Source organism: Numida meleagris, chromosome 1, assembly GCF_002078875.1.
Source record: "Numida meleagris isolate 19003 breed g44 Domestic line chromosome 1, NumMel1.0, whole genome shotgun sequence".
NCBI lineage: Eukaryota > Metazoa > Chordata > Aves > Galliformes > Numididae > Numida > Numida meleagris.
The window spans coordinates 9,021,800-9,035,312 of NC_034409.1; the positions used below are offsets into that span (position 1 = coordinate 9,021,800).

The following is a 13,513-nucleotide window of genomic DNA, read 5'->3' on the forward strand; positions in this document are numbered from 1 at the left end:
GCCTTGAGTTGAAAGAGATCTCAAAGATCATCTAGTTCCAAGCCCCTGCTATGGACAGGGTTGCCATCCACTAAACCAGGTAATCCAGGGCCCCATTCAGCCTGGCCTTGAACACCTCCAGGGATGGGGCAACTTCCCTGGGTATAACAGGGAATTCAGCGAGCATTGTTAAAGCTTTGTGTAAGAATGCAACTCACCCACATCTTGAACACTCAAGGTATTTCCAGTGTAGGAATTGTATTATATATAAACATATAAAAGAAAAACTATGGCACCATTTGTGTTCATATAATAGACACTTCTAAACACATACATGCATATATATAAATATATAAAATATGTTGCTTACAAACACCGCCATCCTTATTAAGGCAATGAGGTTCATAGGACTGATAGTGCAAACTGGCAAAACAAACTAAAGTTCATTATTTCCATGATTACATGGCAATAAACATACACTGAAAAGATGTTAACGCATGACGCTAAAATAGCTTATAATTTCACAGAGAAACAGGGTTCTTTGAGTAGTTAAATATAGTTCATAGTTAATTATCCCAGCATGATGTAAAATGGTTATAAAACAGATTGGTAAATCTGTTGGATGTTGGATATGCCTTCTTTTTTTCCAAATATAGTGAAAGATACCAGCTGAAGCGTCCATCGCTGTAAAATACAGTGATGAGTCAGATTCACCACTGGTATGAATTTTGTTTTATGAGTTCTATAAACTTTTCTCCCAAAACTGCTGACTTTTTTTTTTTTAAATAACTAATCAGTATCTTTGTATCTTATGTATTTTCATTTATTGATGTACTTTTATACCATTTTTTTGACATTAAGACATTAATACTTTTCTTGATATAAAAGGCCTTCTTTATATGTACTTCATTATTATTTAAGTTATGAACATCACAGCTGTCTCAATATTGTTCTTGTTTTAGGGTATTGATCAAAAGTTAAAATATCCAAATAACCAATAAAAAACATCAGTAACATATACATAGAATTAGGAAGCCATGCTATACCACAGTTTTTAAGGAGATTCCATAAATGTTTAATTACTCTAATGATAAGGTTAAGGTCTGCTCATTAAATGTCTGTAGCAAACTTTTCCATGTTTTAGAGATAAGAGGAATATAAATACCTGTCACCTCTTAAAGGTAATGATGCACTTTATTCAGATATACTTGTTATTTAATGCAAAGATTGATTATTGGGAAGTAAAGTCACACAGTTCATGTAAAGAAGGCAAGTGATTTAATTCTTGGAAAATAACATGCATAATGACACTGCCTTTCAGATCCCAGATTTATTAGTGCTCACCTGATACCTGAAAGCGATAATCCAGAAGATGACAAAATCTATTTCTTCTTCCGTGAAAATGCAATTGATGGAGAGCACAATGGAAAAGCTACTCATGCCAGAATAGGGCAGATCTGTAAGGTAAAATGATGACTTCTTTGTGTGACAGGACACTTTGAGAATGGTTTTGCTAACTTCATTTTCTTGTCTGTAAGCTATTCAGTGTTATGCCTGACACAGCAGTGAGGCAGAGATCATCCAGACTGACAGTCACTTAGTTTTAAAAAAAAAAAAAAATCATGCTCATCTTCTGAGGTTCAGAATGTTTCTGAAAAAGGTAAAATCTTTTACAGGAAAACTAATAATTCTAGATAGGCCAAGAATATTTGAAGAATTTAATTTTAAGTAAGTATTAATACTTTTCCATTTCCATATTAATGAAGACCCTTAAAACACAAGTAAAGGAAGTTTTAGCATAATAACTGTTTAACTTAGCTGTAGAAGTGGGCGACAGTCCAGAAGACTCTTAATGATTGCACATTGAATCATCCATCCATGCTGATAAATGTCCAAATATTTTCTGACAGACTTTAAAAAAGATTTCTACAAACTAAACAATATTCATAAATGTAGCTTTGGCATGTAGAATGTTCACAGTAAAATTCTATGCTAATCCATAGGCACAATTTCAGTTTATCCCTCAAATCCAGAAATAGATGCTTGAAAATCATTTCCTCCATAATTATGAGGTCCTTGATGTGCCTCTACTCAGAAGTTCTGCAGCTATGCAACTGGTCCCACCATGCTGGGACCTATTTTGTTCACATGCAAGTAGTATATCTACTTTTGTGTAACTTGATTAAGAATACAAAACCCCTTTAGCAAGACAATGGCAGCCTAGGAGTTGCCTGTATTTTTCCATTGCTATCAACATTTATTTTTTAAATAATGGGAACTATTAAGTGATACTGTGAATTATGTAGTGATACATTATAGAATAAAAGTAATTTAGAATTACTGTCATTGGCGACATTATAATGGCCTTATATGTAAATGTTGAATTATTTCCTCCATTTTCTATAGGTAGCAACTTGCAATTATTTAAGATATTTCCTCTGCATTCTATTCATTCTTCACACAAAGATTGTTACAAGATATTAATGCAAAATACATTTGTTTTTAGAATGACTTTGGTGGACACAGGAGCCTTGTTAACAAATGGACAACTTTCCTCAAAGCACGTCTGATTTGTTCTGTGCCAGGACCCAATGGCATTGACACACACTTTGATGAATTACGTAAGTGTCAGAAATGGCTTTAAATATAAAAACTTTTTCTGGCATTATTCATAAAGAGTTTCGCTCATTTTTCTTTTCCATCTCTTGTTATTGTTACAGAGGACGTGTTCCTAATGAACTCAAAAGACCCTAAAAATCCAATAGTGTATGGAGTGTTTACAACTTCCAGGTACAGAATGTATTATTTTACTTGCATAGAAACTTGGATGGCTGCTTGTTTTAACGGGGTTCCTTCATTAAAAATGTTTTTGAGGAACACATCTTCTTAACCTTTGAACTGTGATGTCAATGGCAGTAAGAAGTAATGAATTAGGTTTCTTTTCTTATGAGTAATGTACATCATTGCTCCAAAGAAAGTAACACAAAGTCTACCAGTTTCTCAGGCTGTTCTTTCTGTTGAAGTGCCTTTCAATAGTGGAGATCAGAACTGGGCTTCTCAGTTCAAGAAAGATGTGAGAGTCCAGAGGGAGAGCTACAAAACTGAGTAGGGGCCTGGAGAGTCTCCCTGTGAGGAAAGGCTGGGAGACCTGGGGTTGTTCAGTCTCGTGAAGGCTGAGGGAGGAATGCTTATGAATATCTAAAGGATGAGACTCAAGTGGCTCTTTTCAGTGCTGACCAGTGACAGGACAAGGGGCAATAGGTACAAACTGGAATGCAGGAAATTCCATAGGAACATGAGGAAAAACTTTATTTAGAGGGTTACAGAGCACTGGAACAAGCTGCCTGGAGAAGTTGTGGAGTCGTCTTCTTTGGAGATACCTGCCTGGATGCTTTCCTGTGTCACCTACTGAAGGGAACCTGATTTAGCAGAGTGGTTGGACTTGATCTTCAGAGGTCCCTTCCAACCCTTACGATTCAGTGATTCTGTGATTTGTAGCCACACAGACCTGGAAAAATAACACAAGCATCAATAAGATTATTTGGGACAAGGGTAGCATAGGAAATCTGTGATGTGAGAAACTGACTACTTGGGGAGGTATTAGTAAGAAGTATTGTTTAAATCTGAAAAGTTTAAAAATCTTGCAAAAGTTCTGTTATTGAATCACATGTAAACTGTGACTTGAATATTTTGGTTTTGTTGTGCTTTCATCAGGAACTAAATTTCATTTGTTGTGGCTTTGGCCTGGGGAAAGTTTGCAGTACTGGGAGCACAGAGTGTTGCCACATTTATCTGTGAAGGACAAAAGTTTTAGTCTCTAAACAGAAAGAATGTTGCCAGTGATAACCAGGCATAGAAAAGGGAGATTTACAGGTACTTGCTGTCTCTTGTAAGAAATATCAATGTAAGAAACAACACTGAAGTTTGAGTGTGTACTGCTGAAATGATGAAAGCAACTACTAAAAAAAATTGGAAAATGTGAATTTTAGGAAAGAACTGTTCAGTCAGATATGGACAGCCACACTAGTCGGGGCTTTGGCCTTGTGGGGACAATACGTTTTTAAATACTGGAATAGCAGCCATCTGCTTAGCACAGTGTCTGGGAGATCATATCAGTTATGCTGAACTTTCACAAAGAGGTGAGTTAAAATCGTTCCAAGAGCAAGTCAGAGTTTTGATAATCAGAACATGCTGATTAGAAAGCAATGAGCTACTATCTCATAGCTTACCAATTGATTAATCTGACTGATAATTTAAAGAAACCGGTTTGATTTCTTCTCCCCTTATTTTTAGTAATATCTTCAAGGGATCAGCTGTATGTATGTACAGCATGACTGATGTGAGGAGGGTATTTCTTGGCCCCTATGCCCACCGAGATGGCCCAAACTACCAGTGGGTTCCCTACCAAGGGCGAGTTCCATATCCACGGCCAGGAACTGTAAGTACCATAAGCAATCTAGCAATCTAAAAAGAGAAAACTATGGAAAATATTTTCACACATTACGTTGCCCTTGAGCTGAGAACCAAGGCAAAAACTGAAAAAGATTATGACAGAGAGTGTCAGAAGGGAAAGTTAACAGTTCCTCTATGTCCAAAATTCACTGGTTTTCTTGCAAGTTACAAAGCCACAATATCTGCAGTCTAGTTTCATTTGGGCTTTCATTTTGGCATTTGTATTAATTTCAAAATAAGCTTGAGCAATAGCTGCAGAAATTTGCTGAAAGTCAAATGTGTAATAAATTACTCTGCATTATTCTGTCCTTGGAATTTGTATTTCTTCCAAATACTGGCTGAACCATTCTTCGTGAGACTGAACAGAAAACAGCATCTGCCTGGCTATTAAGCAATATTAACTTGTTCTCAATATTCAGTTTGGTAGAGTAAGACATATTTCTGGAATGGATGTTAGGAGACAAAAAACATTTCATAACTTCCACTGAAATTTCTTTTTAGTCTATGTTCTACATGCTTCTATTTATAGTTTATGAACGATTGAAATATTGGTGTGTATAAGGCATACATATTTACAACTCCAAACTGATGAAATCACATTCTGGAAATATTTCACTGCCTCTGAATTGCCACTGATCTGCAAAGGTAGGGCAATTATTAGAGAAGCATTCACTGTATACACTGGGATACACTGGGATAGCTTCTTAGCTGCTATCAATCAGTTTGACCTATTTAAATTCTGGAATACTATTGCTAAAGATAAAGTATAATATACGTGAAAGTATACGTAGAAATAAAAATAATATATCTGTAAAATTTCTTAAAAACTGTTCTCAAATTCTGTTTGGGCAGAAAACAATCCAGGAGTAGCTTTGATTTCTATTCTTTTTTTAAATAATCTACCTTCTTTTTTTGTCTGGTATGTTTTAAAATTGTTATTTCAAACCTGATCCTTCAACTGATTTCCAGCATTTAGACAATACATACACTTGGACTAATGAAAATGACTTCCTAAGTGAAAGAGAACAGTAAGTCCCTGATAGCCAGATTGCCCAGCCCTCCTCATTTCTTCTGCTAAAGGAGTTACTAATTCTCTCCAGAGTTAAAAGTTAAGTTCTGCAGCATAAGAAAGTTTTTATTTCTTAGAATGGATTTCACACTACAATTTCACTGTAACATATCTATACTAGGATTCACCATGAGCATGTAGCTATGTTGAGATTTCCTTATAAACAATTTTATTACCTAAAGGTGAATGTAACTCCCAATTTCTGCATAGTCCTGCAGTCACATCATGTACTGCTAGAGTAACACTGTAAATGACGCTAATAAAAGAATGGCTGAGACCGTCAGTTCCTACTAATCCACTGTCAGTGATTCTAATCCTGTTGTCTTCCATTTTGAAAAAGAGTTTTCTTTCTTGTAGTCACTGAAATCATTCCCTTGTATTAGTAGGACAAAAAAACTTAAACATGAGAGATGTCTCTGACTGAACAGAGCTCTTTTTTTTTTCCTAAAGTGATAAAATCCAATTTACTTTCAATGGCTTTGAAGATCTATTGAGAATAGAGAGGAAAGAATTGTGAAGTTCCTTTAAATGTCAGATTTGCAGCTTCCTGTTGCAAGAAAAAGGTGAAGGGGAGGGAGGAACAATACCTGAGCTTCTTACAGTGTTTCAGCTACAGATCTCACTTTGTCTAAACTGTGCTGAATTATCTGAGAAATTTCATAGGTCAAGTGCCAATAAACTTCCTCAGCATCTGGTGACTTGCACACTATGAGTAAAGAAAAAGAAAATTAAAGGTTCCTTTGAAAATCAGAAAACTCTGTAAACAATTCTACATCAGCTTCACATTTAACAAAGAAGTTGCCAGGATTTTTCCTTTAAACTCTACAGAATGTTATTTATCTATTTAATCTTTTGCTATTATTTGGTAGAGGAGGGAGGATTTTTATACGTACCAAATCTTTGCATAAATTTATATTACTTTTATGTCACTTCAGATACAAAGCTCAAATTTTCTCTACTTTGTGGTGCCAAGAGTCTATCCTCAAAACTCTTCTGGTTCTTACCAAGATGTGCCTTTTTCTTTACTCTGTTGGTTTTTCTAATAAGTCAGTTAGGGTATAACCTAGTCAACTTTTTCTAGCTTATCAAAATTCCTGACATATTGTAATTGAAACCAGAAGCAGGACACAGATACTAAGTACAAGAGTTCAGTTGATTCCAAGATCAAGCTCATTTCTCCAACCTTTATCAGGACATTTGTATTTATGAATAATTTTAGTTAGACTCACTGATATCAAAAAACAATCTTGTCATTAGCAGCAAAGATAATGTCTTTTCTGTCTCTCCTGGTTTTCTGACCACCACAGCATAAGTAAATTGTGGGTGCCCCCCTCCCTTAGAGGTGTTCAGTGCCAGCCTGGATAAGGCTTAGAGCAACATGGTCTAGTGGGAGCTGTCCTTGCCTGTGTCAGGAAAGCTGGAACAAGATGATCTGTAAGGTCCCTTCCAACCCAAACCATTCTATGATTCTATGATTCTAAGATAAATAAGACATGACTTTCCTCTTCAGATGTTGTGTGGGCTGAGATTTCTCTGCAAGCAATTTGGACAACAAAGAGGCTAAATTACGTATTGATTATGTTCATTTCACTCTATTGGCAAAAGAAGGATTACAGCAAAGAAATATTTTTTTCATTTCAGCCAGTTTCCTTATGTGTGATGGGAGTAATATGCAGTGTAGATAATGTACTTAAGACTTTAGATATAAAGACACAAGGGTTTTTTTATTTATTCTCATAAAAGAGCACTGAAGCAATAATCTGGCTCTCATAATCTAGAGTCTTATTCAAACATACAGTATAATGACATTAATGTTAGGTTTATGTGATTTTTCTGCATAAAATACATATTGGTCAAGATTGCTTCTGGTGAAATCCTGTGTTAGAAAGTGGGCCAGAAAGTAAATATTCAATCAGTTGAAACACAGCTGAACTGGTTTTATTTAAAATTGAAATGAATATTCATTTACTGATTTTTTTTCACTGTTTTCCCAGCTGCAGTTAACAATACTTAGTTCTCATGTAATGATTTTTATCCTTAGAGCACTTTCAATATATTATCCAATTAATCATTATCTAATTAAGCTGAGTAATTAGCATTGAATTGCATTTAGAATATTAATCAAGATGTAAAGCAAACTTTGAATTGAAGTGTGGAATTTGAAACTTAATTTTTCAGACATGCAACTGTTCGGCCAGTGATTATAAAAAGCATATCTAATTATACTTCAGTAATATTTCAGCAGAAAGAAAGAACATATAATAATAATAAAAAGGTGGTCAATTTTTGGTGAAATAAAATAGATAACTAACCTACTTTCTGCTTAGTCTGTTCCATACGTGTTAATCAAATATCCTGTGTTCCTTTCATGCCATATAATGGAATAGAATGCTGCAATTTTCTTTCTATTAAATATGTCGAAAAGGGACAATTTACATGTACATGCTTGAAGCTTTGCTTTGCTGAGTATAACAACTGCTCTTTTTGACAACATTGATTTTTTAAATTTCATTTCTGATTAATTATTAATAATTTGGATCAAGGTGATAGTAAAGACAATTGATTTCTTCTGGTGAGCATCTGAAAGGTCTGGATTCTGGTTTAATAGGGTGTTGTCCTCTAGGTTTTTAGTTTAATTGCAAGGTACCCTATATGAACATATTAAACTATCTAGAGCTGTTGTTTGTATTTCAAGTGCACATGTGCTGAGTATAATCATTGTCAATGAGGTTTCAGAGTCTTATATATCTTAAATATGAACATGTGGAAAGATTAGCAGTAGGGGACAGTAAGTTGTTTGCTGGGTATCTTTGAATTAGTGATTTAATATAATTGTGGCTCATTTTCTTCATCCTTTCAACAATACTAACACATTATTAAATGGTTACTTCAAAGTAACCTCTAATTACACATAAAATACTTACAAATTTTACAGAAGAGACAGGGATGAATGGTGGTGATCAGCCACCATTCTCAAGTATTACCATGGGAAAACGAGGTGGGGATAAATTGAGCCTATGCTCTCCATTTACGATAAATGGAACCCAGTTGCGTGTAGCTCATTTACAGATACATGTACTGTAGATGTCACATTTAGTCAGATTAGTCAAAGCCTTTACTAACTGCTCTAATAAGAATATCTGTAGAGAGAGCAGGATCCATTTTATCAGGACTACATGGATTACACAAAATTGCTGAGACAACCAGGAATTTAAAATTCAGAACTTGAGAGTGTGATTTCTAAGAGACGAAATGATTTCCATCAACTTCAGAAAAGAATACTTTGAAACTAAACAGTGACAAAAATGATTAGTTATCTATAGCATAGATAACCAAATATTAAAATTGCTTGCTTTATACTGAACAATTTTAGAAAATTCAGAATGTGTTCCTTCTGCCAATTAAAGATTAATACTAATGAGTAAATGAGTTAAAATCTGTTTACACTTGATAGTGGAAAAGTAAATGATGTGTAAGGTTTATTTGCATTCTGTTAACTATACTGTTTTAAATCCAAAATGAAACAAAAATAATCACAGACCTTAAATGGCAAAATTAACTTCTGCTGTCAAGAGACAATTAGATCCCTTGTCATGCTTACTTATAAAATGAAAAAGTTGGAATGATTGTCATGAAATGGATTTTAATATCTTCCTATTCTTCAGTTTTAAATTGAAAAATACTTCCTTTTTATTTTCAGTGTCCCAGTAAAACATTTGGCGGCTTTGACTCCACCAAGGACCTTCCTGATGAAGTAATAACATTTGCAAGAAGTCATCCAGCAATGTATAATCCAGTATTCCCCATCAACAACCGTCCCATCATGATCAAAACAGATGTAGATTACCAGTTCACACAGATAGTAGTAGATCGAGTAGATGCTGAAGATGGTCAATACGATGTTATGTTCATTGGCACAGGTGAGAAGTTATGAAACTATGCTGGGTGGTCCTCCAGGCCAGACATAGATCAGATATAATTTCATATTCTGAAAGACAGAACGCTGGATTATGTTCCAGTGTTTACCCATGAAAATCTGGGGCAAGACTCAAAACTGTGTGTGGGGAGGCCTTGGTTAAATACATTTGTTACAGGTTCAGGCTGTGGCCTGCGTAGCTTAATTCTTTAGGAGCATTGCCAGCTGGAGTAAGATCAAACCACTCTTTCCAACAGCTGTTATTAGGGAATTTTATGAGAAATATCTTGCCTTATTAATTATAATTTAGTATTAAAATGGAGTTTTTGAGGTACCCATTTTGAAGCACATCATAAGAAACATTAACATGAATGAGGAAATTTTCCAAGTAAGAAAAATGTCTTGTGTGCCATTTAAGTATTTCAACTATTGCTTTAAGATGCCCAGTTCTTTAGCCAGAAGAATACATCATTTTACCTAAGATGCAGATATCTGGCAGATAAAAAGAGTTTTAAGAGATGATATTTAAATAGAAACATGATATCCTTTCCAAAGCCTTGTAGAATGATACAGTTTGGGCACTTTGACAAAAGTAGAAATATGCACTCAGAGAATACAGTTTTTCCAGAAAGGTAATAATGAGAAATAACAGTGGTCAGGAATTAGCTGGTATGCATTTGCTTAATTTCAGTGGCTTCTGAAGACCTTTGCCGATTCATCTTTGTGGATCTGCTTATTCACCTGTGAAAATTTTCCATTAATTGGCTAATGTTTCAGTTATGTTGAATAGAACTATTTCAAACTTTTATTGAACATAATTGCTAATAATTAGACATTAACATCATGTATTCCAACCAAAACAATCCTCAAACCAACAGTTTCTTTTCAGCTTTGGCCTAAAAAATATCTATCTGGCTCTCTGTCTTATAACAATTCAATTTCTGACTGATGTACAGTTCTGGTACTCTAGACCTAGGGTCAGATTTCCAACGCAATAAATCTCAAGGTCTCTTTCATGTTGATGTCTGAAATACATTATGAGAAAACTGAAATCTGATGAAGCTTTGTGTACTAAACACGGTGCATGTGTAGCAATTCAGAACATATATTGCAGGAAGGGCAGCTCTGCAGAAAGAGCTCCAGCTCTTTAAAGTTGTGAACTGAGTTATAAGATACCAGTGTTACAATATGTTCTTGCATAAAACATTGAAAAGTAGTTTCATATGATTTTACAGAACTCTTATATTTTTCCATCACACACTAAATGGTTTAATGCAATCTACAATTGGCAGTGTGTTGTGCCTTTCAACAAGTCTTCTATAACATGATTCAGACCACAAAAATATTAATGGCAATACTCCCCTTGGCTGTGGCATGAGGAAACAAGCCCTTCAGCATCAAGGCTAAGACACTGAACAAACATAAGGAGCTGATTTATGTCTGCAGCTTGAGCACAAGAAGTGGCATTTATCTCACAAAGAACTGGCATTCAGTCTAAGAAAGATGTCTTGGTTTCTGCAAGTGAGAGATAAGTACTTGCAGAGAGAGGTTCATTGTATTTTTGTGGAGACCTCTATTAGACTAAGACAAGCAGTTATGCAGAAGTTCCTGTCTGTTTTCAGCCAGTGCAGGAATACTTACTTAAACCTGAGATATTACTTTTAGACAGTTATGTATGGTGGTTCTTATCTAAATCAGCCAGGCGAGGCTCTGTAAAGAAGCTTCAATATCTAGCTCTTAACTGAGTTGGGAATTTAGGCACTTAGTTCTCTAAACCACCAATATTCAGATGTGTGGTGAGTCTTCTGGATCCCATCCAACACTGCTGCTATTTGTATCCAAGAATTCTAAGAAAAATATTGAAAGGTTATTACTTGCACTTACCGAAAGAGATTTCAGCACCAAAAACACAGCTTTGTGAGTACAGTGTTATTACTTCTTGAATTACCATCTTTGTCCATCAAAATTGCTCCTTTTCCAGAAGGTTTTACTCTCACGGGACAAGAATGGGCATTAAAACACCCACACTTAGAGCTGAGGTACAAAGGATGCTCTGAGCAAACTGACCCTACTGCAGTTTTCAGACTGAGTAAAAAGCATCTTCCATGCAGGGGCAAAATGAAAAAGGCAGAAGTAAGGCCGTCTTCTTAATTGCCCTGGGCTGAACAGAGCTGGCTGCTCAAAGGAAAGAAATCAGAAACAGATACACAATCAGTGCATATTACATCTTCCCCAAGCAAAGAACAAACCAGGGAGCGGAGCAGGGACCCTACTCACAGTGCAATTTCATATTTGGTGACCTGAACCTATGGCAAAAACAGAGTTAAGCTCTCTGGGATATGGCTGGGTTTTTCTGTGCAGGTCTGTCCCATCAGATTAGATACATTTTCTTTGTATTTTCCCAACGCTCTGGCAGCAATCTACATTATTCCCACATGCTGCTGAACTTCAGCATGTTGAGGAAATACTTCTATTTTACTTTTCATTGAACAACTGATGATAATTGAGCATAACATAATTAATAGCCATCCAGTGTGGTCACATTTTCCTTTCCTGTGGGTGAAATCTTCAACCAAACAGTTTCTTTCCCACCGTGATTGTTCCCGTGTTTCACGAAGGAAATAAAATCATATCAGAATGCTTGAAATTATATCAGAAAAAAACAGGATTTAAGATATGCACTTAATGCATATCCTGAGTGTCTGATGTGTGGGATCATTTGGCACAGTCAAGATATATCTGTCAGTAAAGGAAATTAATAACAGTAATCTTATCTTACTCAGTAGAGCCTATTGATCCTAAAGGAGAAGCCTGTTTCCATTTCTGTGAAATTGTTTGAAACACTACTCTGTAAAACTTGATCAGGAACTGAGATAAAGCTCCACTTTGGTACCTGCAGCTCTACCAGAGTTGCCGTAGAGATTGTTTTCAACCTCAGAGGCTTTCTCTTGTGTTAAGTGCCTGTAATTGTTGCAGTATCCACTTAAAACACAGACTTCGTTTTTGAAACAACTCATGTCTATTCAGTGCCCTACTCAGGTCCACAACTTCAGTTGTGCTATTGTTTTTTTTAAATGCACCTATATTTCTGGAATATGGAATTTGAAGGACTGTGACTGAGGACAGCTATAACCCAACACAGCATACAGCCATGATAAATTACTACACTGTTATATGTATTAAAGCACAATTCTCTCTTTTACCCATACAATATATTTTCCTCAAAACCACAGCCATCAAATTATCAAGATAATTAAGGAAATGAATGCATCCATTATATTACAAATGTAACTAATGTTAAATTATCTGTTCTACATTAATCTGCTGTAGAAATGTTGCTTTAACATTCTTGTTTTGATGTTCATGTTGCATTCGCTCTGTAGTGTTCTCCCTGTTTCTTGAATTAAATATATTCAATTTGTGGCAGTAACCATAATGAAAACCACTTCCAAAACGACTTATCCCATATCTCTTACTAGCTTAATTTGTACATTCAGCTGCCTAAATAAAAAGTGTTTTTGCATTTTTTTTTTAGAAAGAAAGAACCTTTTTTTTTTCCTTTTAAAACAGAAACTATGAATTTGTGATGAATGAATGAAAACAGAGATAGAAATATTTTGTGGAAAAAAAATTTAAATTCTGAAAATACAAAATTTCCTGTAAAGAAGCTGAAATATCAGAACTTTCTCATGAAATCATGGCTTTTAATCAACTTATAAAAAAAAGCGTTTTCACACCATTTAATCTGCTTCAATTTTACCTGTATTTTTCGTTTTAGAAACAATCAGTTGTCATCCTTTTTTATCAGAAGTTTCAAGAAGTACACATATATGTATAAAATACGCTTTGACGTTGTGCTTTTGTATCTCAGTGCTTTTTTTTTATTTTGAGAATGCTGATCTTTACAGTTCTGTCATTTCAAGTATTTTATCCATTCTAAAATGCTTTATATTTTCCTAGAATACAAATTATGAAATATCCCTAGTGTTTATTCCTATATTTACATGGTACTACACTTTACTGGTTAAAAGGAAAAGTCACATGCAGAGTTGTTTACATTTCAGTAAGTCTGCAGTGATGTGTACCAACCTAGAAAT

The 13,513-nt window shown here is 35.0% G+C and overlaps 1 protein-coding gene across 2 annotated transcripts in view; it reads left to right on the top strand.

Moving 5' to 3' along the window:
* SEMA3A (semaphorin 3A) overlaps positions 1-13,513 on the top strand; it is a 253,424-nt gene that overhangs the window by 217,848 nt on the left and 22,063 nt on the right. For both annotated transcript variants that reach the window (XM_021384444.1, XM_021384445.1), the window contains 5 exons: positions 1,301-1,443; positions 2,486-2,600; positions 2,700-2,769; positions 4,273-4,417; positions 9,201-9,420. In XM_021384444.1, coding sequence (XP_021240119.1) covers positions 1,301-1,443; positions 2,486-2,600; positions 2,700-2,769; positions 4,273-4,417; positions 9,201-9,420 — 693 coding nt within the window. The remainder of the gene's footprint in view (positions 1-1,300; positions 1,444-2,485; positions 2,601-2,699; positions 2,770-4,272; positions 4,418-9,200; positions 9,421-13,513) is intronic.